We start from the raw sequence: 27417 nt of genomic DNA, 5'->3' as shown, positions 1-27417 counted from the left end.
CGTGATTACTATCGCGACCTCGGCGTGCCACGCAGCAAGAGAATCTGTTCTTTTCCAGTTTCGCTCACTCGTTAGCTAAATTAAGTTCGACGGCCAGAGTCTGAGTTAACTGGTTGACTGCTTTTTACTCCGTTGGTAGTGAAGTAGCTGGATTGAGAGGGGGGAGGGGTGGAAGAAAAATGCGATGCCATCAATAACCGTCGTCACACAGCGCCGGAATGCGGTGCATCATCCCGTCAAAACTCGTTCAACAAGCCGATTCGTTGAACTCCATGGCCCAGAAAAAGCAAAACCAACAGTCAACCGCTCAGGAGTGAGGAAATTCTAACCCGGTCACATGCGGCCCCTGCAAAGAAATATCCCCGAAACGATCCATGTAGATGTTTCGGCCCGATCGCAAATGCCCGAACGGCATTAAAATGAAGCTGATAAGAGGCCGGAAATCGCGCTTCTTCATGGTTGCTGTTTTGATCGCTTCCACGTAGCCATGTATACTTTTGTGAGCTGTCTCCTTTTTTTCCCCTTCCACGTAACGATGAGCTACAAGAACACGCATGCTGAATCATAACCAAGTTCGCTACGGAGTACTTAGTAGACTTTAGCTGTTATATCATGCTCGAGAGTCGCTGACGTGATTAAGTAGCTACATTGAATATGCACGTGCACCAAGCTCTCCAGCTTCTACGTAGTAAGGAGTCGTTAGCTAACCCTTTTCCTTTCTTTTCGTTTATTTTTTTACTATAGACTGTGGGGTTCAATGCTTCGAGTGAAGTCAACTGGGTGAGAAGTTCCCCATTTTCGATGGTCAGACCACGAGTCGTATGATGTTCGAAAAAACTAATTCCGTGGACGAGATACTCGGACAGCTACTCCGAACTACGTACTATTATCGAATAAACCTCCCGATAACGCACTTTGATAACAGAGTAACAAATGCGCCTACTCGGTATCAATGACTGTCCTGCTGTGGTATGGATAGTATATACTCCGTCTAATAATACTCTAGAGGTATTCCTCGAACGTTCTGGAAGGTATTCAAGGTCTAGTGGAGTCACGAATCCAAAATAGTGACCCAAAATAACTAAGTACTGCGTTTCGAGATAAGACAATGGGAAAAAAGCAGCTTCGTCATGCATCAAAGGCCTGGACCAACGGCCGAGCTACCAAAAAAAAAGGGCGAGGTGAATTCCGTATGCCAAGACGTAACTATCGTCGAGCTCAATCGACTTCTGGGGTGCTTGCCTCAGCATTCTCCTTGCTGATTTTTTCATTAGGGCGATCCCAGGTTCGAATGTGTCCTGCGAATGGGCTTTGAGCTTCCAGCCAGAAACGGAACATCGGACAGGCATACCTTCATGTGAGGACGTCATAATGGAGTCCTCCAAAAAGCCTATCCAAGCTACTCGGTCCTCACCGATGACCTTAGACTATACAATAGAAAGATTAGTCAATATATGAGTTTAAAGAAGACATCGTAGCCCAAGGAATTTGCTCGTACCAAAATAGGAGGTAACTGTGCAGTAAATGCGCGTGGTTCAACAGGGTGATACGTGACCCCGGCATCTACTCTACCCGGTTGACTATCAGTCTGAGTCGAATTTGACCTCACACGTCCTGCGCGGTTATTGTCCGTTCGAGTACGGCTGCTTGCAGCAATGCTGTTTCGTTGACGAGCAGTAGCTTGCAGCTACACGACCAACAAGTCAGTTTGGAATTGAAAGTGCGTTGGGTATGGGTTGGGGTGTGATACCGCCTTCGGGCGATGGAGCATAGCCGCGCTGAAATCCCATAGGAGAAGTTGACGGTCGTCTCCCACGCTTCCAAAGCGGTAATTTCTCTCATCACAACGCCAAGGATCGAAAGCTACACAGGATACCCAAGAGTTATGACCTTGACAGCGAGCAACTATTTTACGCTCTGTAAACGACCAAATGGAGACAAGGTCGTCTTGACCTCCAGTGACGATGTACTTCCCGTCAGGCGACCAGCAAACGCAAATGATACCCCCGTAATAACTCGTGAAGACATCCAGCAATCTGTGCCACGCCGGCTGTTTAGCAAGAGGACTCTTCTGAAGACGGTTTATCACACAGGGAGCCGAACATACCGCTCTTCTAAATAATCCATAATCATTAAAGTACCGTCCTCCACAACGATGGCAAGGTGACGACGGTCGGGGGAAAAGGCGAAGTCATTAATGCGGTGATTCGATATCTTCCAGCATGCGACCGGGTTTGCCCTTTGACTTTGTGAATTGACAGATTTCAAAATCTTTAACGCTGGTCTAGAAGCGGCCTTCTTGTTAATGGAATCCGAACTCCCCTTGGGTTCCTCTGGAGAAAACGGCGCATCCTCCTTCTCCTTGTCATAGACCATCAGACAGCCATCGGAGTGCGCAGCTAAGAAGAGGTTTTCAGAACCTGGAATCCATTTGATATGCATCACAGGGGAGCCATTGATGCTTGCGTTTTTGTTGATACGAGCATATTTTTGCGACATTGGCTCATACCAGATAATGTCACCCGTAGAAGAGCCCATTATAACATCTAGGTGAGAGACGCTCTTTGTGACCACATTTACATCATGAGAAAGCATATGAGCCTTCATAAATAGTATCTTTGCGAGTGGATCTTGCTTGTTTTTAGCACTAAAATCCAACCAGTGAAAAGCCCGGTTGATATTTGCAAAAATGTAAAGCCCATCTGGGCTCCTCTCTGCCAGCCTTTTCAGCGCATGGTCACTCGTGATCACGCGGGAAATGAAGGTCGAGGTGCTTTTGACGATACTGCTTTTCGGCTTTCGGCGTTTCACACCAGGCGCATCCCTTCCTTGCGAGATTGTAAGGGCCAGCGTGCCTTCTCCAAACGCCGGAGCAGTAGCGCTGGAAAGACAGTTGCTGTTACTGGCTTCTGACGAGCGCGCACCTTCATGCTCGCTTTCTCTGATAATTCTGAGATCCGACTGCGTACTTTCTAAAGTATTTGCTCGAAACAGATCCGGAGTGTTGTTGCGCGGCGCGATTATGACAGGAGAGACCTTCACACCGGACGTAGGCGGTGAGGGAGCGGTAACCAGAGGATTTTGATTAGTTGGAAGCGGCTCGGAGGGATGTGGAGGTGGGGTCGCAAGGTGAACGTCATCTCGGAGTTCGTAGGTTCCTAGATTCGGCCACAATACCATAGTTAGTGATGGAAAAGTAGGCCTAGAGAGCCAAGAAGAAGGAAAACAAAGACAAAAATGCAAGCTCCTGAAGATACAAGGTAGGCGTTGTACCTTCACCAACCTGTAAGGGACACCCGCCCTCAGGATGTGTGAGGGAGTTGGTTGTCTCAATCAAGGAAACAGGAAGTCCATTTGCAACTCCAGCGGTGTAAGAGAGAGGTGTAGAATAGCGCGGAGGGGGAGGAGGCAAAAAGCTATGGCCTGTCAGCTTCAGGGACTAATATCTGGCACCGATTGCGACCGTAACACTGCAATTGCGATAATCACTCAGCGCACGACTTAAAGAATCACAGTGGGTGGAGATCTCGAACGATTATCGAGAACCGGTGTTGGAAGGATGAACGAGAAAGAGACTTACAACATCATCTTGCAATGATTCTTGCCAGTCCCACTTAATACTTTATCCTGGAGGTCTCAAGGCATCAAGATGATGCCGCGGGTGATCGGACGAAAGCACGGTCTGAATAAGGGGTTATGCGCAGTGCGCACAGTCGCATCTGCACATCTGCAATTGGGAGGAGAAAATGAGTTCTTCAGACAGCACTTGATGGCTAGTTGCTCCCGAATAAGAGGCTCGAATGCACTTATCACCGTCGAAGGCCCTGGTGTTTGCAGCTCTCGACCTTCGTTAGAAGCGTGCCAGTGTCGTAGGCTGGCTCGGAAGCAGGTGGGACCCGAACCACGTGCCTGCTTGGCCAACAGCGCTTGCCCCCACAAGTGCGGGGAGATCTCCGAGCGAGACACAGGTACTCCGCACAGGAGGAATAATATAAATAGGATTGTTAGATACGATCATCTACGCGATGAGATGGCGATCGAGAAAAGATTAATGTAAATAGAACAAGGGTATCTAAAATAGCCAAATAAATGCACAGGCCGATCTGTCATGATTTTTTTCGAGTTCTTTCGTATTTGGAGCTGAAAGAGTATGTACTCAACTGGCGCTCCCCGCCACACGTCGCCAAATGACAACAGCCGCTGCTCCAGCACAAACAATCGCTCCAATAGCGATACCCCAAGCCATCCATTTTCCTTCTACATCCTCTTCCGACCTTGGGAATGCGGTACTCGGCTCCATGGCTGCCTCTGCAATGTGAACGAATAGTTCCTGGATCGAATTCCACCTTACGCTGACGTGTAACGGAGGCCCGGGCATGTTCAGCCGGCTGGTGTATTCATCGGGCTGACATTCCGCACGCTGTGTCGTACGGTCCAGGTCGGCCTTCAACGCAATGAAAACGCTCGGAAGCTCTTCGAGGTGTGGGTATTTCGCGCGTAATTTCGGAATATAAGCAAAGGAATCAGGGTCGGACGAATCATATGTATATGCGATGACATCGCATTGGTCCAGCAGTTTTGTTCTATTCTCTAGTATCGCCGGCTCCAGCTCACCAAGCTCATCCAAAAGTAAGTAGCACTGTCGTCCGCCTGGAAGCTCTACCGTGTTCACAGCCGTTCGGGGCTGGATTGTAGGGCGATAAGTCGGACTGAAGCCTCGTGAGAGGAATGCGTCGAGCAGGGCAGATTTTCCCGATCCCGCCGCACCTAAAACATGACATAGAACGACATTACGTCCAACTCGTCCAGGACGCCGTCGCCGTTTCCGTGGTTTGGTAATCTTCAGTGCCGCCGTGGTTGAGGGGTTGCTACGGTCGGTAGATTCAAAGCCGAGGTACGCAAGATACTCAAGCGTAGTTTTTGGGGACGTAAATGTGGTCATGCTCCATTGAGCCAGCCATCCCTGAAGAGTCACATGGCCAGCTTCGTTGCGCACGGTAGACGACGGAAAGGAATCATCGGTCCACGAGCTTGGAAAGCCAGGAGTAGGAGCAAATAGTGAGGCGAGCTCCGCATCGTTCAAGCCTCCGTCGTTATCCTTGTCACAGAGTAAAAATAAATCCACAAAAAACCGATAGCCGGCAGGCGAGAGTTCCGCCGAAGCGAAGGGGGGAACTTCAAGGCGTGGATGTAGAAAATCTTCTTGGAGTGACAAATTATCGGTGTATTGAAACGCCCTGAGTATAATCCAGACAGTTTCATGGCGGCCTTTTTCCACGTATAACTTGTTAAGATGCAAAAATCCTTGAGAATCTATTCCCAACGGAGTCACCGACTGCGGGTATGTCCTTCGTATCGTTTCTTTGATATGCTCGAGGTCATCGTCGTTCAGCGGCTTCCCAAAGCACTTTATCTGGAAATCATCAATTTCTTTATCGCTCAGATAGCCGTTGTGGTCTTTGTCGCACAGGTAGAAAATACGCTGGAGTGCATTCACGGCCGCTGGTTTCAGCACGGCCTCTTTTGAGTCGAAGAGAGGAGCTATAGGGTAGGTGACAGCTTTTTGACAGAGGAAGAAAGCCTCATTCACATTTCGATGTTCTCTGGCACTACTCCGTATGCAAGAGTCGATCTCCTTGAACTCTGTCATTATCGGCAACATTTCATCCTCGACCGTCTGCTGATCCACTCCCTCCGTTGTCAGGTCCGACTTATTGGAACATAGCACGACTGGAACATTGACGCCCAGGGATCGAAAGTACGGCAGCCAAAACAAAGCCACCCTTTCATAGCTGTAATGATCCGAATAGACCAACAGGATCACGTTGGATTTCCGGAGTTCCTTTGCAAGGTTGCTTCTTTCCTGTGGTAACGCTGAGGTATCGACGATGGTGGTGGTGGTTACACTTTCGGGCGTGCCGATTGTCGGTGGAATCGTTACCTGAGGAAGCACTGGTTGTATCTTGTTTGTTACGAAAACGCCCTTGACGAGAGAAGTTATCAAGCTGGACTTTCCGGTCCCTTCGTCACCGCAGACACATATTCGCACTGTCGATGAACCTTGGTCAGTTTTGTAGACGAACACACGGCGTTTTCTTCTCTTTTTTTTTTTTTTTTTTCTTTTTTTTATTAACTTACCAGTGCCCATTTTGCATTAGTTGAAGCACACAATAACTTCCCATCGGGTAGTGTCTTGGAATCCGCGTGCTGTCTTCCAGCGGGACACGGAGTGCCTTACAGTTCCGCTTTGGGAGCTCCGGCCTTCCGTCGGGAACCTGACCTCAGTGGACCTTCAGCTTCAGCGCGGAAAAACAAAACACCCGGTAACTAGTTAAGCAGCCACTGTGACCCACGCGGGCCACGGCAAGCGAAGGCGCAACGATAGGGGCTGACGTAATCATGGGGACAAGATGGCAGTTTGCTATTGGCCGACCCCAATGCGCAGCCACGGCCAAAGCGGGCTTTCCCCACAGGATGTGTTGAGTGCCGGCAAAGTCCAGGCTGGATGTTTCCGTCATCTTCCACTGCTGTTGGATACGAAGAGCGCTGCAGGTTTCGAGCATTCGTTCTACGCCGCAAGACTCCCGCTGCCAACGCCGAAGCCTGATTTCATTTCTCTTGGATTTTATTTGCCGCCTGACCGATTGGTTATATCCTCCTTGCATACCATTTACGGGAATCCCCACGGTCCATTGAGACCGGAGGTCCGGCATCGACGATGCCGCTGGGAATCCACAATCCGCTGCCCTCGTCTATGAGGAGTATGTTTCTCTTTGATATTTTCGTGATGCTCATCGTTGCTAAAACCGTGGAAAACAGGCGAATGCAGGAAAGCTGGCAAGATCCTAGCTTCATTTGTCGATCCCCGCCAGGCGTTCGGGCCAGATAAGATCATTCCGCCACAAATCTTAGCAAATGCAAAGGTTTGAGATAATCTTGAATCTAGGTGGCTTCGAGTGTTAATTCCCTTTTATTGTGGCGATATTAACTGTCATGTTTTGCGGTAGGGCCTCGCGATCATAACTGTCTTGAAAGCGGGGTTCATAGGCTCCGGCCGATTCGGCTCTGGTGTGGTGGTTGCACGCCTTTCTGATGGCAGTTGGTCTGCTCCTTCTGCAATCGCAACTGCCGGAGCAGGTGTTGGTGGCCAGATCGGGTTTGAATTGACAGATTTCGTTTTTATCCTCAACGATTACGCCGCTGTACGCACCTTTTCCCAACTCGGATCGATCACACTCGGAGGCAACGTTTCGATTGCCGCAGGGCCCATTGGTAGGAATGCAGAAGCAGCAGGAGCAGCCAGCGCCAAAGGCGTAGCTGGCATATTTTCTTATTCAAAAACAAAGGGCTTGTTCGCCGGTGTGAGTCTGGAAGGAAGTGTCTTGGTTGAGCGGAGAGATGCCAACTCGAAGCTCTATAATGCCAGGGTAACTGCGAGTCAATTGCTTGGAGGAAGCATACCCCCTCCCCCAGGCGCAGAACCTCTTATGAGAGTCCTGCAGTCTCGAGCATTTTCTGGCGCAAATGCATATTCCGACACAATGTATAATGATATCCCCGTTTATGAAGATCGCCATGACGACGTCGTCTGGGAAGGAAGAAGAGGCGACGCCTTTGGTGAAGGTATCCCTCGTAATCGATCAGCGTCCATGAACGATGAATATGAATATCATGACAGACCAGCAAGGGCAAATACATGGGCTGATGAGGTTTACGATCGCCAGCCTACTGGACGCCTAGGCCGAACCTACAGCACCATGGCTGGCCCAAATGACCATTTCTCCAGTCGCGGTCGCAGTTTTACTGCGGGTCCCTACGGGGGTGATTATGTGTACCGCGACAAGAAGCCAGCCCGCCCAACAGCACCGAAACCCGTGTTTGGGAATAAGCCATCCCAGCGTGCTCTCCAAAAGAATCAGGCCATCGCTTTGTTTACGTTTGATCCCGATCAAGAAGGGGACTTGGGATTTAAAAAAGGGGACGTCATCACGATTTTGAAGCGAACGGATAAAAAGGAGGATTGGTGGACTGGAAGGATAGGAGATAGAACTGGGGTCTTCCCAAGGTAATATTTCCCCTAGTATCTGTATGCATCTTGATACAGGCACTTTTAATAGCCCATTTTCTGACGCCATGTCACTACCAGCAATTATGTGGATGTCATGGATTAAGTGGCAGCTTCTCGTGCTGCCTTCGCCAATTATCGCGCCTGCCTCGGCCTACAGCGTCGGAGTTCGAGAGAAGATGGGTATATTCATGAGCAATGAAATTTCCGGGATCATATTCGTTTGATATTCGATGCGGGACATTAACTCACACCATTTCGCTTCTCATCTCGATGCATCTTTCATCTTGGAAAGCTTGGCGTTACTTATTCTATTCTACTTTCCCATCTATTACTCTTGATGTAACTAGCTGCTTTTTTTTTGTATCTGCTGATGATTCTCTGTATTTCATAACAAATTGGCTCTCTGTATTTAAGAGTTGGTTAAGTAGCATATGGGCTTGTTTCGCAGAAGAATTACATTCTTTGTCTATATTTCTCACTCATCATGTCTTGGACTCGATATACTGTTTAGGACATATAGGGAACCTATCTTCTCAGTAGCGTGGCCGCATGGATGACAGTCAATTGCCACTAGGGTATTCTGCGATATCAAACCTTCTCCTTTGGGATCGATGACCTGGAAAGTAGGGGAAATGAGGCATTAATAGAAACGGCACAGCATCCTAACATTCGATATTATTGTTTAGCCAGTCAGGGATCGTAACGCAAGACGGCATCCAACAGTCCCCGGATGCTAGTAACCGATTATCTCCCGACAAGGCAAGGCACGCAGGATGACAGCACTCAAGGAATACTTTATGCATTCCCGTCCAAATGCATGGGCTGTAGAATTAGAGATGATGCTTTAGCTAGTTATTTGGTTTGATTATTTGGCCGTTGGAAACGATCACCGGCGATCAGTCAACCCGTTTCAAACGTTTGCACTGCTCTCCTCAGATCATGTAGTGTGCAGACATGTCATTCGGGAGTTTGCTCCAGTGATTATGGTGGGAATTCAGATCTGATCATGCGGTGATTTCTTTGGTTAATTGCAGCCACATGTGGATCATGAAGTTACGGTGAGCCTTTCAGGTGGAATCTGGACGTTTGGGGATTTTCTCTTTCGCTGCCATTCCGTGCAGATATTGGCGAAGATTATCAGACGAAAGCAGTGGAGCAAACCTGTAGCTCGCTCATGATTCCAGACCCCAGAGGCATATAACTATTGGTTGGTTGTACATGATTTTTCTGTCGCATCCGACTATTCGGCAGTGGTTTTGTGAATCAGACCAAGGGGAGTGGTCAGGCCCTGTTTTATGGAACCATCCCAGAAGTTACCTCTCATTGCTCCGTAGTTTAACCTCGTTTCTTCCTCAAGGTTCACACCCAAGAACAGGGACCATCTCAGCACATCTACCCTGAGTCTGTGCAAGCAGATGAACCAAAGGGGTGCTTCAAGCGTGTTCACAACCATTCATTCCACTAGCTTCTGTTGCGCTCATGTGCCACCTTCACCCAGCATTCGTTCGTGCATTCTAATTTGCGCTGGCCAACAATCCATCTTCACCTAGTACCACCACTATCCAACCCAAGATCCCAGCCCGCACCCCCAGTCAAGAGGCCCCCCCTGGCCATTCACTGCGCTTGCGATCACTCAAGAACTCCTCTCCCAACAGGACACAACCACGGCTTTTTTGACGCTTCTCTTTTCCTACTGTGTGCCCGACCGTCATCCTCCCTCTTGCCTCCTTTCACTCACTTTTGCCTGATGGGTGAGCGAGGCCCGCCTCCGTAACCGACTGCCCTACGATTTGGTCGACGCTTCGATGCCACTCTATTTTACTACTACGCATTTCCGGCGGTTTATCCCCAGAAAGGCTTACGCTCCGCGCTTGAGTTTGTCCACACTCCCTGAGATCGCGCAGCCAGACGCTACACTTTCCTCATGATGAAGGTACGTTAGATGGTGGACTTGGATTTGGTTTTGAGCGCAATGTGTCTATGGAAAAGCGGCCTGCCAAACAAAAGACTCTTTATTTTAAACGGATGGCTGATTAGGAGCCGTTGGGCCATGCCGTACTGCACACCTCGGTTCCGTCCTCACACCGGAATAGATCCCCCTCACCCCGATCAGCTCTCTCGGATCTAAGCTGTTTCGCTTCATGGTAGTGCTAATATTTCTTTCTCCGTGTCAAAGACCTCACTAGGTTCCAATCGACGAGACACTGGAAGAGATACATCGCGGCGGGGGCATGTTCCACAACTGTCGATCAGCGACGATAGCCACCACGTTACGGAGACCATCAGCCAAATGTACGATGACAACTACGACAAGAGGAATTCAAAGCGATTGAGTTTTGTTGCAACACAGCAGGACGAAACTATTTCTACCACTCCGATTACTAAGAACAATTCCGGACCTTCACCGCACCAGCTACACCATCTACCTATTAGAACGAGTTCAATCGACGGGGAGAGAACAAATGGGCAGCTACGAGACCAAACCCCCCCTCGAGAGGGTGCTGCACAGCGAAGTAACGGAGAGTTGTCGCCGGGGTTGAGCCTCGCTGCGGCAACGGAGACTACCACCACGAACTTCAAAGTCGACGACCTCGACTATGAATCGGACCCTGCGGCTGTCGCGCAGGAGCTAAATAACCTGGCAGCCCTCAGGAGAATGTCAATGGATATTGGGGCGCTTGACCCAGACTTACCATCTTTCAGCTCGAGTTTCAACATGCCGTCTATCGCGCCGTCCGCCTCTGCTGACGAAGATGATACCTCCAGATTGTTCTGGGTTCCAGCACGGCTCCATCCTGGAATAGCACCAAAAGAGTTTAAATCCTTTCTTGAAAGCAAGTCGGAGCAGATTAAAAGGCGATCTGGAGAGCTGTCTTTCCTGGATCCTAACCCAGGTGGGCAGCAAGGCTCAGGTGGGGAGCTGCGGAGAAAGAAGTCGATGTTGTCTAGGCAAGTAGATTCATCGAGTGTCAATAGCCGTTCCGACAGCATCAGATCCTCCCCTCCGAATTTAGAAGCACTGGCGGAAGAAGCATCGTCCGGCGCATTATTGAATAATTTTGCTGATGATCGGCCTATCCTCCCACCCGCTCCTCCTGGCCATAGCTTAAGAAGGTCGACTCGAACTACTTATAGGAAGGGTAGCTTGAAGGCAGGAGAGAGAGTTCCAAGACGGTTCCCGAGACAATCAGATTCAAATGCAGATGCCGCACGATGTGGATCTCCGCCTTCAATAGCTGATGCACCCATCCTTGGACTAACTAGAGTGTCTACTGATCCAATCCCAGTCCTTGATAGCACGATTAGCTCTTCCCGATATTCTCCAAACACAAAGCTCGGAGACAATCCTGATTCTAACCGAGAGTTGCGACAAGAACGTCCAAGTCTAGGCCTTCGAACTACTTCAGCAACTCAGATGCAAGGGTCAGATGCGCAAACGGAATCTACACCACGTCCAATCATTAAAAGCCCTGTATCTCAACATGGGTCGCCGCGAACTGAGACGTCTGCAGCAGACAAGGCTTCTGCTGTTACTTCTAAACAACCCTTTATTCCGGAGCGCAAATCTTCCCATGACCCGCCACCTTCCCTTCCACCACAGATGCCTTTACCACCAGAGCCTACAGGAAACAAGTCTAGAAAGGCATCACTCAAACAAGGTAAAGATACTCCTCCGCCACTGAGCGATATCGCGGCGCATCCATCTGCGCTGCCTGGGAATAGCACAAGAACAGATAGCTTATCAATCATACCTACTATAGCAGAAGACAAAAAACCGGACAAAAAGTCAAAGGAGAAGAAAGATTCCGAGGGTGGTCGAAAATCGAGCTGGCACTGGCGACGAAGCACAGACGACAAAGATAAGAAGAAGGACGATGATGGAAAGAAACATAAGTCCAAATCGAGCAAGTCGGGCGATAGAATGCATGATAACACCCGCCTTGACGTTCTGCAGACATCTATTGATGGAGGTATCAAAGGCCGAGAAAGTCTGGTGCTTGATCGTTCGGAGGTCAAAATGGACGAGGACCGGCGAAAAGATCGGAGATCCGAGAGCGGCGAGGTCAAGAAGGAAAAGGAATCCAGCCTCTTCTCGTCAATATTCGGAAGTAAGAAGAAAGGGAGTGACAGTCACAGGAAACTCTCGCGGAATCTGTCTCCAGAACCGCGTGTGCGGGAACTCCGAGCCGATATCGATTACAACTGGACCCGATTCTCTCTTCTCCAAGAACGAGCTATATACCGTATGGCCCATATCAAGCTTGCGAACCCACGGCGTGCACTGTACTCACAAGTCCTTTTGAGCAATTTTATGTATTCCTATCTTGCAAAAGTACAACAAATGCACCCGCATATGGCTTTACCTACGTCGCCGGCACAGAACCAGCAGCGGAAGAAGGAACAGCATCAACAACAACAACAACACCAGCCCCAACACCAGCATACTGATGAGTATTCTCAGTACCAAGGATATCAGGTAAGTAGCGTCTTCGAGCGATTTCGTCTTCCCATCGAATTTTTCACTCTGACCCGCAAGTTCAGGAACAGGATCACTATGGCGATCATTCAGGCTACACACATGATGACCAAATGTATTATGACGTGGATGGGAACGGCAGTCCCAGAAACAACCAAAGTTATGATTCCGGAAGAGCGTGGGGACCCGAGCATGGTCCGCATGCTACTTCAGGTGGAAACGATTCTCAGTTAGATGACGATGACATGTGGTGACTTTGATAGAATTTCGATCTTGCATTTCATGCAGCCGAAAAAAAAGTACTTGGTTTCTCAGGATCTTAATAGTTTATTTCTCTCGGCCTGTTTCTCGTTAAATTTACCCCGAGCAACTAATGACTGGACCTTGTCGGGCCTTTTGCGTCCCCTCCCCTCCCCCCATAACTCCTATATTATGCGTTTTCGGCCATGGGTGTCTTCAACACTCCAGTTTATGAGCCTGGAGCCAAGACCACATGAAAGCTTTCTGCACATATTACTCCGGACACCTCTGCTCCTGTTTTATTTCCCTATGGCATAGCGGGTTGTTCACGAAACTGTTTTTATTCCCCTTTGAAGGACTTGGGAGTGGTTTTGCCGTATTACTCCTTAACCATATCCATAATCTATGTTTTTAAATCCTTTTATGATTCATCTTTGTTTCCCCAGGTTGTGCCTTTGGGGGAACATTCTTCTGGCTTTGTTTGCATGCTCTGTGATGTGGTCTGAACGTGGCTCGCAGCCCTGCGTGCCCTGCAACAACCCTTGTTGCTGTTTGGTTCTGGATAACCCTCTTGGACACCTCTAAAAGCTTGGGATAGATGTATATATTTTATATCAAGCAAGGATAATTTACAAGTGAAAAAACTACATAGTCGCGTGCAGGTGAAGACACAGTAGCCCGATGTGCGCCGCCGCCAATCCGAGCGATCTTGCACCACGAAGTGCTCCGTCGTTCTAGATTTGGCGGAGAGTGCGGAGTTGGGCCAGTCTCGGCCATGAAACTCTAAGCCGGAACTCCTCCCACTTGGCCGCCGACCCCGGCATGTGTGCAGATACCAGCAACGACCACCGAGACTTAAGCTGCAGGTCCCGCGCAAGCTGCCAATCCGTTCGAAATATGAAGCCACTACTATCTGCGCCTTTACCTCTCAATTTCCTGTCGATTTGAGCCGGTTGTCCGAGGTAGGCCGTACCTTTATTCTGAGCTGAAGGGAGGTACCCACTTCGGAGGCAGGTTTATATCGTCATGCTATTCGTGGAGCCGCTCCCCGCAAGTTTCTCAAGAAGTATTATCCCCACGAATTTTATTTTTTATAAATCAAGTCAATGCCACCTTGCAGCTCAGGGCCGGACAAGGGGTACAAACGGACACAATGGCTAAGGCGCGATTGAGGGGTTGGACCCCCAAGAAGATATGGCAGGCGCTGGGTATGGACAAGCACACGTTCCTCATGATGCTGAAAGGAGCGCTGCCGCCAACGATTGTGATATGCATGTATGTTTAAATGGGCTCCTTTCAGCCTTTGGCTGTTCGAAAAGAGATACTAATGAGGAATCTCGATCGGCAGGTTCCAAGCTAGCCCAGTCGCAAATCTTACGCAAAATTATGGATATATCACGCCGATAATGGCAGTCATTGCGCAGTGCCTGTTGCCGCGTGCCAAATATATGAAGATAATGCTATTTACTGCCCTGGCAACATGTGTGTCTGCGTCGTTATGCTGCCTGGGTATCTACTGCACGATCAAGGCGAGGGAACACACCAGTCAACCGGGGGCTCCCCCAACAGGAGGGTATAACAGCAGCGCGAGTGCAGTGGCAGCGATTTGGTTTTTATTTGCCATTTGGTAAGAGGTTTTCTCTCTGTAAAACCGTTACTCTGGATTCTTTCACGGAACCATTTGGTACTGCTTGCAACTCTAACATGACTGTAGGGTTGCCAATTCACTGCGTGCGTGGCACCCGAATGAGTTGCAGAGCCCTATGGCCTCATTTTCCGTCTTCATTGCGGTTACCATGACCAGAGCCCCCACTATGCCAACGCTATCTTTCGGCCTGACCTACGTGAGGTTGCTGCTGATAGCGTTTTTAATCGGTTTTGCGGTTGCTACCGGAGTGTCTCTGATTATCTTTCCGACAACTAGCCGGAGTGTAATCTTTCACCAACTAAGAGGCTATCCGGCTGTTGTGAAATCATTGCTTGACCAACAGATCTCATACGTCAAGTCGACTGAGAGTGACGGTCCCTGGAAAATTACCCGGATGGCAACAATCGTAAGGCGAGCGACATTGGGCTCCTTAGGTACTGGTAATGTCGATGAACATAGTGCAAAGGAGCCAGCAACGACCTTTGAATCGCCTGGCTTGAAGGCTGCCATCGGGAAGATCAGCGCTATCCATTCCCGGGTTAATGCTGAAATGCACTACGCCAAACAAGAGGTAGTTTGGGGAACGTTGTCTGCTGAAGACCTTGAAACTCTTGTTTCGTTGCTGAGGTCTCTGTTCTTGTCCTTGGCAGGTGTTGCTATGCTTCCACGTATTTTTAAGAGACTTACCAAGGCGATTCCACCACAAGGCGCGGCTACGGACGCGGGAAACCTCGAAAGTCTAAGGCAAGAAGATATCACTACCAGCCCTATAGTGGAGGATTCTCTATATGAAACACCTGAGACCACTCAGGAGCATTTCGTTCGCCCCTTATGTGATCGCCTGGAGACCGCTAAAGCACTTGTTAACTCTGGTATACAGCATGCTTTTGTCACTCTTCAAATTTCGAAACCTAAGGATTTTGCCACGGTCATTAGGGGACGAAGATTTTCTTTCGTTTCGAGGGATGAAGAAGATGGTTCTACAACAAGGCCAGGGCATGAGGATTTCACTGCTGATTTTGAGAAGAAACTCTATGACTTTTACTCCCAACGCAAGAATCTGCCGCGCCATTGGGCTTCCCTTAACGCATTTGCACCCGTTGAAAACGAGGAGCAAAGCCGGTCCGCTGAAATTCGCGAAATTCGAAAGGAATTTTTTGTTTTGCTGTTTATCGGTCACCTTCAAGATATCCTTCTCCAGGCGGTTTTAGATCTTGTCAAATTCGCAGATAGTAAAGTTGCGGACGGCACCATGAGACGAAAACGTGTGATATTTCCAAAATCAGAATATATCAAACAATGGATTTTCGGCGGCTGGCCCGGCGAAGACGAAAAGGTGGAAAGCGAAATTCCTGTTGTAGGCGAGCAGACGGACCATGAGCCTACTGTCCATGGGAAGGATCCCCTAGAAACCCGCTTTGCCGACCCGGAGCACCTTCCCCCCGTCAATAGGTGGCAGAGATTTGGAAACTGGCTTCGTCGACTCTCGCATTTACTCAGCTCCAAGGAGAGCGCGTTTGGGTTGCGGGTTTCCGTTGCAGCATTCTGCGTGGCAATCCTGGCTTACTTGCAACAGACACAACATTTCTTTTATAGCAATCGGATCAACTGGGCTGTGATTGTGATTGTCATCGGTATGAGCCCTATCAGCGGGAAGTCGCTGTTTGGCCTGATGGGGCGGATTGTTGGAACTGTGCTCTCTACAATATTGGCTTTCGTGGTTTGGTATATTGTAGCTGAGAGGACTGCGGGAATCTTGGTGTTTCTTTATATTGGAAACTTTCTTCAAGTGAGTGTTAGACTCCTGCTGGTTCGTATGGAAGCTGACTGACGTTGTCGAAGTATTATTTCTACGTCAAGTTTCCGCGTTTGATTCCGGCATGCATCATTGCATTAATCACCTTCAATTTGACCATAGGGTATGAGCTTCAGGTATGCACGGGCTCTTATCCTTGCAAAAACCTGCACTTCTAACCATCCTGTCAAAAGGTTCGAAAGTTAGGGAATGCAGTTTCGGCATCAACTGGACTGACTGTTTTCCCTATCTATCTGTTTGCGCCCTATCGGCTGGTTGCAGTGATGGCCGGATGTGCCATTTCGTTTATTTGGGTAATGTTTCCGAGCCCAACGACGGCTGGTTCTCACGTCCGTAAAACTCTTGGGCGCGGCCTTTTTGTTCTTGCGACCTTTTACAATTGCATGCATACATCTATTGAAGTATGGATCAACCAGGAACAAGGTGATTTGAGCGACCCTCAATCGCCAGCACGGTTGCTAGAAAAAGCTAGAAATAAGCTATTTTCCGAAGAAATGTTCCTGCTTGCCGAGATTCGAAGCCACATCGAATTCGTTAAATACGAGCCACCCATCGGAGGCCGATTTCCCAAGGAGACATATGAAAATATCAGCTCAGAGATCCAGACTATATTAACAAGTATGGCTCTGATGGCACATGTCACTCGCAACGTGGAGAGAATGATGCCCGAAGAATTTCCATACCGGGGATCTGTCAGCTCCACCCGGAGATGGAGCGCAAGTACGTGGAGCGACAGTTCCTCGGGGGGAGAGAAATGGATTAAACATCTTGCGCGGGCAGCAAGTTCTCAGGACTTCCATTCTCATGTCATTACCTCCCTTCTTTATCATTTATCCGCTGCAGTATCAAACGGCCTTTCGTTGCCGCCCTATCTAACCCCTCCCCATGCGTTTCCACTGGCCAGGAATCTAAGGCGGATGAACGAAAATTTGCTGGACATTCGGAACATCGAGGATCCCTCCTTCTCGGCCTTTGTGGCGGTTGAAGTTTTGAGCTCAATGGTGAACTCGAACCTGAAGACCCTTGTTAGGTATGTATTGGTTACCATTATACCTGGTACCATTTTGCAATGTTGCTTATTTGTTTTGAGCAGTAACGTGAAACTACTGGTTGGTGAGCTTGACTTCGACGTTTACGTCCGGCGGCACCGGCATAGATTGCGCGAGAAACGCGAAGAACGCGAGGAACAACGAACCGGAGAGGAGGAAGATCGGCATAACAAGGTTGGCTGAGATGGCAAGTTATTGGGATAAAAGTTTATATTGAGGGACAATGATTGCCTAGCTCTTCTATCTCCAAAGCGAAGACTGTCAGAGGCGGTGGCCGGATCATCACATTTTCTTGAAGGGCAGAGGCGCGAGAGGAAAAAAAAAAGAGGGGGGGCCGGGGGCGTGATGGCTTCAATCGCCCCTATGCAAGGGCTCTGGGACTATCTTCCATTGTCTTCACCTGCTCAAAGACTTCTAGGAATCCAGATCCTGCTATAGAATACCTAGCAAAGAAGCTAGACTTGATTCGCAGAAATTCGGGGAGAGACTATTTGGCGGAGACCATATGCACCATTTTATGAAATCATAGAAACAGCAATAGTTGAAGTAACGGATGAGGAATTGGATATGTAATTGGTTAGACATCAATTTGGCATCAATCCCTCCGTTCTTCCAGAAGAGCACTGTGGTACTGTAGAAGCAACGTGCGGAGTACTCCGTACGGATGAGCTTGATGCAGTTTCCCAGGGGCAAAGCGCCACACCGAACGGCTTGGCGTGTGACCTTGCCATCCACCTGTCAAGAACTGCTTGTTCCGTAGACGGTATCTTAATTGCCTCCCTGTACAAAAATCCTTGCTGTTGTCTCTCTGCTTCTAAGTTTGTCTTGGCCAAGTTGAAGTATTTTGAACTGCACTTTGTACACATTTGTGTCTCCGACTTCTGCTGTCTCCCCAACCGCCGATTCTGCGAACCCGGTCGCACTGATTACCTGGCGGAGCTCGGAAGAATTAGAAGTGATCAGAAACCTGATATCGCAGCCATGAGTGATGCCTATGAGCGTGAGCGGTATGCTGGATTCCCTATCGCTTCCCGAGGGCCCAAAGGCCGCTGCTCCAGATCCTCTTCCCTTTCATTCCGACCCAGATGAACGCAGCTAATACCGGGAAACCCCCCCAACACAAACAGGCAAAACAATGCGCTCCTCGAGTCTCTTTCGCAGAAAACAAATGCTTTAAAGTCCGTTACTATAGATATCTACGACAACGCACAAAACCAAGAAACAATCGATAGTACTGTTGGTTTTCGCCTCCCTTCCGCAAATCCCTTGCCCTCCACCCTGACCCCCAAGCTTCGAAACTTCCGCGGATTACTGACTGATTCTGTATTATTTGGGCCGTATAGAGCGAAGTATTTTCCTCCTTATCTACGAATCTGAGAGGTAGCGCGGGTCGCCTAACCCGCGCCGCAAGGCAGGGTGATAAAGTGGCAGTTTTGAAAGTCGCCGGCATCGTGGCAGGTGCCGGTGTCGGCGCTTGGGTTGTTCTGGGCTGGATATTCTAGATTATGTATTGCTGTTATACTATCTCCTTTGTGCCTTGGGACCGGCGGCGAATTTGGCGTTTTGGGAGGGATTGACTCTGATAATATTTGGCGCTCGGATTCTTTGAGCTGCTTGTCCACGAGAGATACCGCTATACCCTGCAATGATGTATTGCACGTTGTTTTCTGTTTTTCCTCGGAGGTAAAGGCGAGCAGGTAATGTCTGCATAATACGGGCTTTGCCGACGCCGAAATGAGTCCACCCGCTGAATATTTTATACCCGCATCTGGGGGTGTATATCTCCATTTAAGGCAATGACCAGATGATATCAAACAAATGAGAAGAGATTCTCTGAACAAAAAGACGTTATAAGCCCGTCTCCAGGCGGAGCGCCCGTAAATTTCTCGACAACGAAAGTCAAGTACTAGGTAGGATAGCTGGGAAGCAACCTGGACTTGAAGCTCTGATTGAAGGGCGCTTGACGGTTGGTTAGTATAAATAGGCGATTGATCTACAGGGAGCAAAACGAGATTGCTCAATTGGTAATACCGCCAGGCGGGTATGGAGCGGCGGGAATGCGGAAAACTAGGCCAGGACTCCGACCAAAGGGGAGGCCTACCAGATCAAGATGGTTGTTTGTATGTACACTTGTATACGTGCGCGTACAAACACTGTCAAGCATAGTATTCAATTAAGCTTCCTAATGAGAAAACTTAACCAGATTATATACGTTTCTAAGGTGCCTTTACTGAAATCAAATTATTTGTTACGTCACTTCTATTTTCAAGTTTGCTATCGTGGTCACGTCGTAAGTAGTGCGCTCCATCATGTTTATTCCCATACATTAGAGAATAGATCATCGTTCCCTGAAAAACCACCTGTTGTTTTGGCTTTGGGTGCAGAAGTAGAAGTTTCAGTTGGCACTGCACTGGTCCAGCCTCCAAAGTCTTCGTCCGCAGTTACGGTAGGGGTAGGCTTGGGAGCGGAACTTCCTCCAAGACCAGACGAAGCACCCCAGCCGCTACCTATATCGTTTGCAGTCAGCGTGTCAGGAACCCTCATCATTGATGTAGGTTGGGTTGTCGGTGGTGATGGGTCTGTGGATGCCCAGGCGTTTCCTCCCCATGGGTCTATATTAACACTTGAAAGCATGCTAGTTGTAGTTGCAGCATTAGAGGGAGGAGATTGAGTGATAGTTTGAGGTTTCGAAGATGATAGGTTGAAAATGGAGTTCATTTCGTTTGGCTTTGGTGGCGATACGGCTGGGGGCGAGGTTGTAGCCGGCGGGGAAGAGAAAAGATCAAGAATATCATTAGATGCAGTAGGCGGGGTCGTAGTTGATTTCGTAGAACCCATCGTTGCGCCAATTAGGTCAAAGGCCCGTCCGGTAGATCCTGTTGAGATAGATGGAGATTTACCTTGCGACGGCTTCTTTCCGGGTTTAGGCGACGCAATATCGAGAAGTCCGCTGCCAGTTGATGCTGGCGCCGGAGACATGGTTTGGGGAACGGAAGATAATGACTTTTGACTTGTTAAAGAGTCAAAAACAGAAAATGATGTCTCTTTTTTGGGAGGTGATGACACGGAAGGTGGAAAACTTAAGCCGCTAAAAGCGTCCGTGAGCCCTCCAAAAGCGTCGTTTTGCGGCTTATGTGGCGATTGGAAAGAAGGTGAAGACCCGAATGACGTGGTACGGTCATGTTGAGAAGCAGGCTGCGGTTTAGGGGTAGATGCGTAGAGTGATAGGATAGATTGTTTAAGGTCAGGCCGTGAAGGCCCTGTAGTTGGTGGACCTGAAGGAGTGCTCGATGGTCTGCTTGCGGTTGTGGGTTGAGAGGTGCCAAAAAAATCTAATCCAAGGAGGGAGTCGCCAGGCTTGCCTTGCTTCGGAGCTGCTGCTGGCTGTGAAGATTTTGTTGGTGCATGTGTTCCAGGTATATCTGTGGTCTTAGGTCTAGCAGGAGGTGCCGGAGCATCATCATCAAATAAGTTAATCGACTGCTGTTGTGCAGGCGGAGACGGTCGTGCTAAGGTAGATGTTGCTTGATGTGATGCTGATCGCTCCAATTTTGCCTTTTCTTGCACAACAGCTAATGGCTAATTTACTGTTAGCCGCAAAGATCCCAACAGTGGGTAGAATTTCCCACACTCACCACGTCCTCATCACCATCACCATCAAGGGTCGACGGGTCGGGTATTGGCCCGTCCATAACCCACCTCTTCGACTCATATTTGGTCCTTATAAAATTTTCGATCTTCCTAAAGTCCGATCAGAATTCCTATCTAGAAGCCATGTGTGTTTTCCAAGATAAGGAATGCTTACGCTTCGGATGGGACATGGCCAGGAGGCAATTTAGCTTCCCAATACCTATAATACGATATCAGTAATTTAGATAAATCAAGCAATAGACTCGCGCTATGCTCAAATCTCAATGCTGGGCAGACGAACTTATTCGCTCTTGCATTCCCCCATCGCACCACACTTTGTAATTGTTCATCGGTCCATGAATCCAGGTCCACCGACTTGACGCGGCTGACATGAGTCCCCATGCCTCTATGTATCCCAGAGCAACGGATGCAAATAAAAATTCCAATATTCCAGCTGGCCCATCTTGGATCTATCCAACTTCAATGTTAGCTACGCGTGTCGGAATGGCAACACCTTTTTGCCGGGGGGGGGAGTGTTAAAAGGGGGACTTAGGGGCTGCATTGTGCAAGAAACTTCGAAATTCGACTGTCTGGAAGCACTTACGCTTATTCCGCTTGCAATCTGCACATGTCTTGTTGCAATTCAACTTCAGCAAGTCCTTTATGACCTGTTGGTTTTGGGCGGCTCGGGCTGCCCCCGGTTTGGGCCGCAGTGACATGATGCTGGAGGTTCAAGGGACGGGCGGGGTGGAGAGGGGTGACAGTAAACGTTGCAGTGTGGTAAATTGACCTCGATCGCCGAAACTTCAAATGACCGCCAGAGACCATGTATGAGCGACAAGACTAACCTTCGGTAGAGGTGGTTTCTTGAATTTCCGTGGTAGGCGGCGATAATCCCATATTCCACCACCCATATCACGTGATAAGATGAATCAGCGCCCTGGGAAACTCACTGATCAGCACGGCGAGGCTGATCTCTCCCGCCAGCCCAACATCGAGGTTGCAATGGATCGCTGTCCTCCACGACTATTTCCCAGTACGCCCTGGGAGTAAAAAACGAAGCAACATTTGTTTTCTTTGGTCATCTGCTGCATGTACAACGGAGAATGCCAGGTCAGCAAGATTGCATCGGTGCCGCTTCTGGGCATTAATGAATGACTACCCGGGATTGGCTGCTCGCAAGAAGTCCTGCTGCCTAACAATTCCTTGTTCCCATCTTCTACGACTTTCTCGATCATCTAGAATGAATCTTCAAGGCTTTAGATGAAAGAATATTTTTTACCATCCTTTTCCGAAGATATATACACACACATTCATACGATCTTGTGTCCGTCGACGAGCACTTTCTTGTCTTGAAAGATGGATGAATCGTTTCCCCGCTCAAGCCCCCTTCTTAGGGATCTTGCGGCTGCCACCAAACAAAGACAGCCTGATGGGACGACTCAAGATTATGTTGACCAAGGCTTTGCTATTATCATAAATGCTTCCGAGTACCACAAAAAACTTCAAGAGAAGGCTGTCAGGCAAGAGTTCATCCTGCAACGCGATTACATGGACAAAAGGTTCGAGACCGTTGAAGAACGTATTGAAATGGTCGACCGTGGGCTTCAAAGCCATATGGATGATCAGTATAGGGGTGTGAACCGTCGATTCGAGAAAGTCGAAAAGAAATTGGAGAGTATGGAGCAAAAGATGGACAAGAAATTGGAGAGTATGGAGCAAAGGATGGACAAGAAATTTGGAGGTATGGAGCAAAGGATGCACAAGAAATTTGGAGAACTCGAAGCTGCAATTCATGATTTTCGTGCTATGGCTGTAAATGGGAACGCAGACAGAGGCATAAAGACTTTGCAACCAGTTGGCGTATACCATCCAAATCGTGGATATTTTGTTCCAGAAAATTTTCCTCGAACCGTGGGGGAGTTCTGGAAATTAAAGAGGACGTCTAAATGTAAGCAATGGGGCTAATTTCGCTTCATATTCAGGTGAAGGCTGACATTTGATGGAAATAGTACCTCAGTTAATATCTCTGTGTTTGTTCTATGGGATCACCCGTGAAGAGCTTACTGGGCTTGATATGGACGAGGACACCAAGGAAACTGAAGCATATACCTCCCTAACACTAAAGCAGTTGATCGAAAAGTACCCAGATTTAGCCCACATGGCATTGGCTGATCGATTCGGGCTTAAGTACGCTGTTGTGGCAGAATTCATGAAACGACTAGAAGAATTTAGGGATCAGTCCACAGGCAAAAGATCCGTTATAGACCAAGGAACCGAAGCAACTAGGAAATCTGCTCGGATTGAACGTTCACGACAGGGTGATGCTAACATCGAACGCGGATCACATAAGTCGGTTCCACCATATCAGCGATTTTCCGAACATGAGGTTGTCCCGCTAGAGCTACTCTTGAAAAATACACCATCCACCGTCGAGTCTATTCGTTCGGATAGGACTCAGCTGGGCTGGGCCAAAACCAGTGAACGAGAAAAATTCGATGCGTATATGGCTGAGATAAATGAAAGAAGAGAGCGGGAAGAAGATCAAAAGCTGGAGGCAGAGCGCATCGCTGCCCTCCCTTATCAAGTTATACCTGCTGCTGGCGTGTTAGATTCGACGAAGCAAAGTCCTTCAAAGAACCCTTCAGATTCGAATACCTCCAGCCGAGCTGGGAGTGTACAAGAGCGAGAATCCGAAGTTGCAAAGAGCCCAGAGCCTGGCGACACACAGAGCCAAAGGACTGTCTCCACAGAGCTTATTGAGTCTCCAGCTAGGTCACGGCGTACCCAGCTCCAGCCTGCCTTCCGCCCGAAATCTACCAAAAGCCAGCGCAGCGCGAAGGGGATGAAGGAATAGAAATACATTTTTACTCCCATATGCCTATTTGTTTTGCCCTTGAAGTTGGGATATTTACTCTTTCCAGCCTTAAAAAGGAAAATCCCCCTGGTAGAATGCTGCTTGGTACTACCTTTTTAATACCCCGGCAGTTTAGATGAACTTAACAGTACGGTCAGATTATTCTTATGATCTAACGCCTGGTCCTCAAGTCTATACCCACGTATATACAATTTAATGCGATATAACTCCATGGAAATTAACTCGCCAAAAGGCTGCCTATTTCCCTTCCCCATTCTTATTCGAGAACTTCAAACTTATGCTATTAACGCAATGCCTCTCGTCCGTGGGCGTTGGATATCCTTCTCCCTTGAATACATGGCCTAGATGTCCTCCGCAATTTGAACACACAATTTCTGTCCGTGTCATACCAAATGAACGATCTTCATGTCGCGTCACCGCACCAGGGATACAGTCGAAATACGCGGGCCAGCCGCAGCCAGAGGTAAACTTGTGCTCGGCCTTATAGAGAGGCGCATTGCAACCAGCGCAGTGGTAGACGCCGGATGTTGGTTTGTGCTTGTCGTATTCGCCGGTAAAGGCGGCTTCGGTACCTTTCCTACGCAGGATACGGAATTGTTCTAGAGAGCAAATAGAGATCTCATTAGGTAAACATCTTTCGAGACCCGGGAAGAAAAGGTTTATTGTACTAAAGTGCACAACAACGAGCACCGCAATTGTACGGAGTCTTCCATATACGTCTTGTTCATGATTGGTGATGACGTGTAAAAGGGTATAAATATGTAGAAGACGTACCAGGACTTAAAATTGCTCGCCATTCATCCTCTGTTCGTGTATCAGGATATTCCATCGGCGCGGAGGTGGGTGCGTATGTAGAAAAGCGATTGAGGAGACCTCCAAAAAAGGACATGAATGGAACTCTCCGGAGGGAGGTTGAAATAAGAGCTGATCTATTCACTATCTGAGCCCGGGGGAGCCTGGGGTATTTTAACGATGAGACTGATATTGACCTCAGGGAGGTGCTGTTAACGTTTGATCGGAGGATGCGGGGAAGACTACGATGACGAAAGTCCATATGGCTTGGGTAAAACAAAATTAGGTCTGTAGGACCAAAGAATTGTTAAAATTAGGAATCAAGGACGGTATTAATGTTCGATGTAAGCCGCATCCAAGTTCTTAATGTCTTCTTTAGCAGACCGAGACATGGACGGTTTCGGCATGTTCAGCGGCTGCCGCCCGTTACGTGTGCCAAGGCCACAACCCTTGGAACATTTTATGTATGCAAAATTCCAAGCCCATGTTGTGAGGGAAGTACTCCGTACTCCGTATTCTAGAACGCACCCGAAAAACTTCACTACATCAAGTCATAAGCTGTGTCTAATAATGGGCACGTCTCTACTCAAAACGCCGAACATGCGGCCAATATCCGACAATCAAAAACATATCTTGCGTCCGCATCCGTACTCCGTATACAACGCTCAACATGTAACTAAATGGGGAATCAGGTATGGAAATAAACTCCCATAAATAAGTTAAACAAATCTCCCCCAGGAAGAAAAGGGCCAAGAAAGACGTAACGTCAGGTTCATCGGTGTCTAACCAGCCCTGCCACCGTTAACTGTCCTTGTCCGACTTCCACTCTCCACCCGTCCTTCGCCAATCTTCTAGCGACGGCTGGTCCAAGTCTCGCGGTGCCATTTCTGCTGTGTCTTCCCAGGCCGGTGATGATCTTATAACCCTCGCGAACTGGTCCTCCTCCGCCAGGCGCATACCTTGCGTCTCCAAGAGACTCCCACCAGGCTTCCACACGCTCGCATGCAATGCGCACTCCATCCTGCACACTGACGCCATGTAAATCCAACACATTACCCGTTGACTGTGAATCTACAAGGGCATCTGCCGCAGCTGAGGTTTCTCGCTTGGCGATTTCGATGTGCTCCCGACCGACAGAAGAGTAATACCCGGCAGCACCACCCATGAGGTGGTCCGATTTACCACGACGGTACGCTGCGTGGGCTTTATTGAAGGCTATTTCCCCGGCACGTCGATGATGGTTGGCAAGGGCGCGACTTGCGCCAAGACTTGCCGCAGCACTTCCGGTACCTAATAAAGGGGAGACCACTTTCTTAGTCTTCCGAACGGGAGTGAAACCCGTCTGCGTTAAATTTGGTGGCAATATCGCCCGTGGTGTTGTGGCTTCGATTAAAGGCGCTTCTGGCTCTGCAATCATCACTCTTGCAAGCTCGTTTGCTGCAGAAATGGAATTCCGCGCGAGTCGAAGCAAACCGCCTAGCTTCTCAGGGGAAACCGTGGAAAAATCTTCGCGGAGTTCTGCTACTTGCTGAATAGTAACCGCATCCTCCATTACTTGCGGATGCTTCTCAATTTCTTTCTTCGCCAGGTAGTGAATTGTCGTTGGGAGATGTGCAGCGTTCAAGTGATAGGCCGAGCTCGATGCCTGAGTTGATAGGTAAGTTCTAGAACAGATAAAGTCCACATCTTTCTTGCCATTGTCCCATCTATTGTCTACTTTATTTGGATTTAAGTCATCTTCGGCGCACGCAGAGATCGATTGCTCTAATAATTGTTTCGTCTTGGACTGTTTACCTTTACACTTTCCTCTTTTTCGACCCTTTTTATGGCTTATGGGACCATCAAACCCCTCGATGCCCTTGGGAATAGATATTTGACCGTCATCCGCGTCCGCGCCCGCGTCTTTATGGCCGTTGTTGCTGCGGCTGCTGTCTTCAAAGAATGCTAGATTTAGCAGTACGTCCATCGATCGGTCAATGTCACCATTGCATTTACCCAGGGTATGAGAAATCGTATATTGGGCAATGGAGGGAAACATTTCCTTCAAATATTCTTGCTTCTCCTCGAGATCAAACCCAGAAAACGCGGCCCCTTTCTGTGAGAGGAATGGCGCTGGACCTGGATTGTATGACTTAGCCTTGGTTTGATTCTGCTTGCCGGCTGGCTCCTCGTTCTCCACGCTCCAAGGACTCGACTCTAGGCTTGTAGGATTCGTCTCGGATGACTGCAGAGTCTTCTGCGAGGGAGGAACACTTGGCTCCGAGACGACGCCATCTTCCTCAAACACATCTCTTTCACCTGTTCCGTACGGGTCGGAATCACAGCTTGATTGCGCAGCCACAAAATCTAAGGTAGCACGTAACTCGGCAATGCCGCTCGGGTTATCGTCCAAATTAAAATCGCTCGCAATCGCTGCGAAAAGTGCCGGGTCTAAACGAGGGCAATATTCACTCTCCAACTCCTGATCGCGACGGTAGAAAATGTAACTTATTAGCAGGTTCAGTCATTAAAAAACGACACAAGAAATCTTACCTCCATAAGACTGGTAGTCACGGGTTCGGCCATAGTTGGGTGTTAACGAGAGTGTAGTTGTTGATTCTGTGCTGAGCGCTCCTCGGTAAACTAAATGATACATTTTCTTCCTTCTCTGAGTTCTTAAATTAGACAAATCGCGTATATTTATCACTGCACAATATCACTAACAGCGTAGTAATGGGTATGACTGTTCTCGCGGTTGGATCGGCAACCTCTCTATCGGTTGTGTCATCGTGATGTTTGTCGAGGTTCCAAGGCGCCTGCGGCACAATTGTGGTGTCACG

The 27417-nt window shown here is 48.7% G+C and overlaps 10 protein-coding genes across 10 annotated transcripts; 5 read left to right on the top strand and 5 right to left on the bottom strand.

Moving 5' to 3' along the window:
* Positions 1-968: 968 nt before the first annotated feature.
* Positions 969-3823, bottom strand: D8B26_001924 (uncharacterized protein). The gene is made up of 7 exons (XM_003065878.2): positions 3581-3823; positions 3274-3416; positions 2108-3158; positions 1751-2036; positions 1499-1687; positions 1352-1427; positions 969-1298 (listed from the first exon to the last, which is right to left on the bottom strand). The coding sequence occupies exons 1-7, from the start codon at positions 3586-3588 to the stop codon at positions 1219-1221; spliced, it is 1833 nt and encodes a 610-aa protein (XP_003065924.2). The 5' UTR covers positions 3589-3823; the 3' UTR covers positions 969-1218.
* Positions 3824-4061: 238 nt separating this feature from the next.
* Positions 4062-6237, bottom strand: GEM1 (ERMES complex Ca(2+)-binding regulatory GTPase gem1). The gene is made up of 2 exons (XM_066123677.1): positions 6139-6237; positions 4062-6048 (listed from the first exon to the last, which is right to left on the bottom strand). Exons 1-2 carry the CDS (start codon positions 6146-6148, stop codon positions 4157-4159), a joined length of 1902 nt encoding a protein of 633 aa, XP_065979752.1. The 5' UTR covers positions 6149-6237; the 3' UTR covers positions 4062-4156.
* A 292-nt stretch (positions 6238-6529) lies between these two features.
* On the top strand, positions 6530-8522 carry D8B26_001922 (uncharacterized protein). The gene is made up of 4 exons (XM_003065876.2): positions 6530-6761; positions 6820-6923; positions 7008-8065; positions 8147-8522. Exons 1-4 carry the CDS (start codon positions 6719-6721, stop codon positions 8169-8171), a joined length of 1230 nt encoding a protein of 409 aa, XP_003065922.2. The 5' UTR covers positions 6530-6718; the 3' UTR covers positions 8172-8522.
* A 1470-nt stretch (positions 8523-9992) lies between these two features.
* Positions 9993-12799, top strand: D8B26_001921 (uncharacterized protein; the record flags this gene model as incomplete). The annotated part of the gene is made up of 4 exons (XM_066123676.1): positions 9993-10001; positions 10245-11727; positions 11830-12545; positions 12611-12799. 4 exons carry the CDS (start codon positions 9993-9995, stop codon positions 12797-12799), a joined length of 2397 nt encoding a protein of 798 aa, XP_065979751.1.
* Positions 12800-13627: 828 nt separating this feature from the next.
* Positions 13628-17879, top strand: D8B26_001920 (uncharacterized protein). The gene is made up of 6 exons (XM_003065874.2): positions 13628-14060; positions 14134-14412; positions 14500-16222; positions 16276-16365; positions 16423-17279; positions 17343-17879. Exons 1-6 carry the CDS (start codon positions 13939-13941, stop codon positions 17479-17481), a joined length of 3210 nt encoding a protein of 1069 aa, XP_003065920.2. The 5' UTR covers positions 13628-13938; the 3' UTR covers positions 17482-17879.
* A 192-nt stretch (positions 17880-18071) lies between these two features.
* Positions 18072-19101, top strand: D8B26_001919 (uncharacterized protein). The gene is made up of 3 exons (XM_003065873.2): positions 18072-18305; positions 18426-18534; positions 18642-19101. The coding sequence occupies exons 1-3, from the start codon at positions 18280-18282 to the stop codon at positions 18798-18800; spliced, it is 294 nt and encodes a 97-aa protein (XP_003065919.1). The 5' UTR covers positions 18072-18279; the 3' UTR covers positions 18801-19101.
* Positions 19102-19548: 447 nt separating this feature from the next.
* D8B26_001918 (uncharacterized protein) lies at positions 19549-21787 on the bottom strand. Its single transcript, XM_003065872.2, has 5 exons — positions 21533-21787; positions 21230-21398; positions 21104-21148; positions 20934-21039; positions 19549-20877 (listed from the first exon to the last, which is right to left on the bottom strand). Exons 1-5 carry the CDS (start codon positions 21645-21647, stop codon positions 19612-19614), a joined length of 1701 nt encoding a protein of 566 aa, XP_003065918.1. The 5' UTR covers positions 21648-21787; the 3' UTR covers positions 19549-19611.
* Positions 21788-21929: 142 nt separating this feature from the next.
* On the top strand, positions 21930-23785 carry D8B26_001917 (uncharacterized protein; the record flags this gene model as incomplete). Its single annotated transcript, XM_066123675.1, has 2 exons — positions 21930-22879; positions 22941-23785. The coding sequence occupies exons 1-2, from the start codon at positions 22288-22290 to the stop codon at positions 23783-23785; spliced, it is 1437 nt and encodes a 478-aa protein (XP_065979750.1). The 5' UTR covers positions 21930-22287.
* On the bottom strand, positions 23770-24795 carry MSRB2 (Peptide methionine sulfoxide reductase B2, chloroplastic). The gene is made up of 2 exons (XM_003065870.2): positions 24581-24795; positions 23770-24405 (listed from the first exon to the last, which is right to left on the bottom strand). Exons 1-2 carry the CDS (start codon positions 24693-24695, stop codon positions 24044-24046), a joined length of 477 nt encoding a protein of 158 aa, XP_003065916.2. The 5' UTR covers positions 24696-24795; the 3' UTR covers positions 23770-24043.
* Positions 24796-25121: 326 nt separating this feature from the next.
* D8B26_001915 (uncharacterized protein) lies at positions 25122-27249 on the bottom strand. Its single transcript, XM_003065869.2, has 2 exons — positions 27131-27249; positions 25122-27059 (listed from the first exon to the last, which is right to left on the bottom strand). The coding sequence occupies exons 1-2, from the start codon at positions 27161-27163 to the stop codon at positions 25371-25373; spliced, it is 1722 nt and encodes a 573-aa protein (XP_003065915.2). The 5' UTR covers positions 27164-27249; the 3' UTR covers positions 25122-25370.
* Between the last annotated feature and the right edge of the window lie 168 nt (positions 27250-27417).

Source organism: Coccidioides posadasii, chromosome 1, assembly GCF_018416015.2.
Source record: "Coccidioides posadasii str. Silveira chromosome 1, complete sequence".
Classification (NCBI taxonomy): Eukaryota; Fungi; Ascomycota; class Eurotiomycetes; order Onygenales; family Onygenaceae; genus Coccidioides; species Coccidioides posadasii.
Note: the sequence above shows the minus strand (reverse complement) of the source record. Positions and strands in the feature narration are given on the sequence as shown.

What these genes read in the sequence shown, in the direction of transcription:
- D8B26_001920 (XM_003065874.2), top strand. Translation starts at nt 13,939, where the DNA reads ATGGCTAAGGCGCGATTGAGGGGTTGGACCCCCAAGAAGATATGGCAG. An exon ending in CCAACGATTGTGATATGCAT is followed by an intron (nt 14,061 to 14,133) that starts GTATGTTTAAAT and finishes CTCGATCGGCAG; the next exon opens with GTTCCAAGCTAGCCCAGTCG. An exon ending in ATATTGGAAACTTTCTTCAA is followed by an intron (nt 16,223 to 16,275) that starts GTGAGTGTTAGA and finishes ACGTTGTCGAAG; the next exon opens with TATTATTTCTACGTCAAGTT.
- MSRB2 (XM_003065870.2), bottom strand. Translation starts at nt 24,695, where the DNA reads ATGTCCTTTTTTGGAGGTCTCCTCAATCGCTTTTCTACATACGCACCC. An exon ending in GCGAGCAATTTTAAGTCCTG is followed by an intron (nt 24,406 to 24,580) that starts GTACGTCTTCTA and finishes TTTGCTCTCTAG; the next exon opens with AACAATTCCGTATCCTGCGT.
- D8B26_001922 (XM_003065876.2), top strand. Translation starts at nt 6,719, where the DNA reads ATGCCGCTGGGAATCCACAATCCGCTGCCCTCGTCTATGAGGA. An exon ending in AAATCTTAGCAAATGCAAAG is followed by an intron (nt 6,924 to 7,007) that starts GTTTGAGATAAT and finishes GTTTTGCGGTAG; the next exon opens with GGCCTCGCGATCATAACTGT. An exon ending in AGAACTGGGGTCTTCCCAAG is followed by an intron (nt 8,066 to 8,146) that starts GTAATATTTCCC and finishes TGTCACTACCAG; the next exon opens with CAATTATGTGGATGTCATGG.
- D8B26_001924 (XM_003065878.2), bottom strand. An exon ending in TGCTCCATCGCCCGAAGGCG is followed by an intron (nt 1,688 to 1,750) that starts GTATCACACCCC and finishes TTGGTCGTGTAG; the next exon opens with CTGCAAGCTACTGCTCGTCA. An exon ending in TATGACGTCCTCACATGAAG is followed by an intron (nt 1,299 to 1,351) that starts GTATGCCTGTCC and finishes GCCCATTCGCAG; the next exon opens with GACACATTCGAACCTGGGAT.
- D8B26_001915 (XM_003065869.2), bottom strand. Translation starts at nt 27,163, where the DNA reads ATGGCCGAACCCGTGACTACCAGTCTTATGGAG. An exon ending in TGACTACCAGTCTTATGGAG is followed by an intron (nt 27,060 to 27,130) that starts GTAAGATTTCTT and finishes CGTCGCGATCAG; the next exon opens with GAGTTGGAGAGTGAATATTG.
- D8B26_001919 (XM_003065873.2), top strand. Translation starts at nt 18,280, where the DNA reads ATGAGTGATGCCTATGAGCGTGAGCG. An exon ending in GATGCCTATGAGCGTGAGCG is followed by an intron (nt 18,306 to 18,425) that starts GTATGCTGGATT and finishes CAACACAAACAG; the next exon opens with GCAAAACAATGCGCTCCTCG. An exon ending in AAGAAACAATCGATAGTACT is followed by an intron (nt 18,535 to 18,641) that starts GTTGGTTTTCGC and finishes TGGGCCGTATAG; the next exon opens with AGCGAAGTATTTTCCTCCTT.
- D8B26_001918 (XM_003065872.2), bottom strand. Translation starts at nt 21,647, where the DNA reads ATGTCACTGCGGCCCAAACCGGGGGCAGCCCGAGCCGCCCAAAACCAA. An exon ending in GGGAATGCAAGAGCGAATAA is followed by an intron (nt 21,149 to 21,229) that starts GTTCGTCTGCCC and finishes ATCGTATTATAG; the next exon opens with GTATTGGGAAGCTAAATTGC. An exon ending in GGCCATGTCCCATCCGAAGC is followed by an intron (nt 21,040 to 21,103) that starts GTAAGCATTCCT and finishes ATCGGACTTTAG; the next exon opens with GAAGATCGAAAATTTTATAA.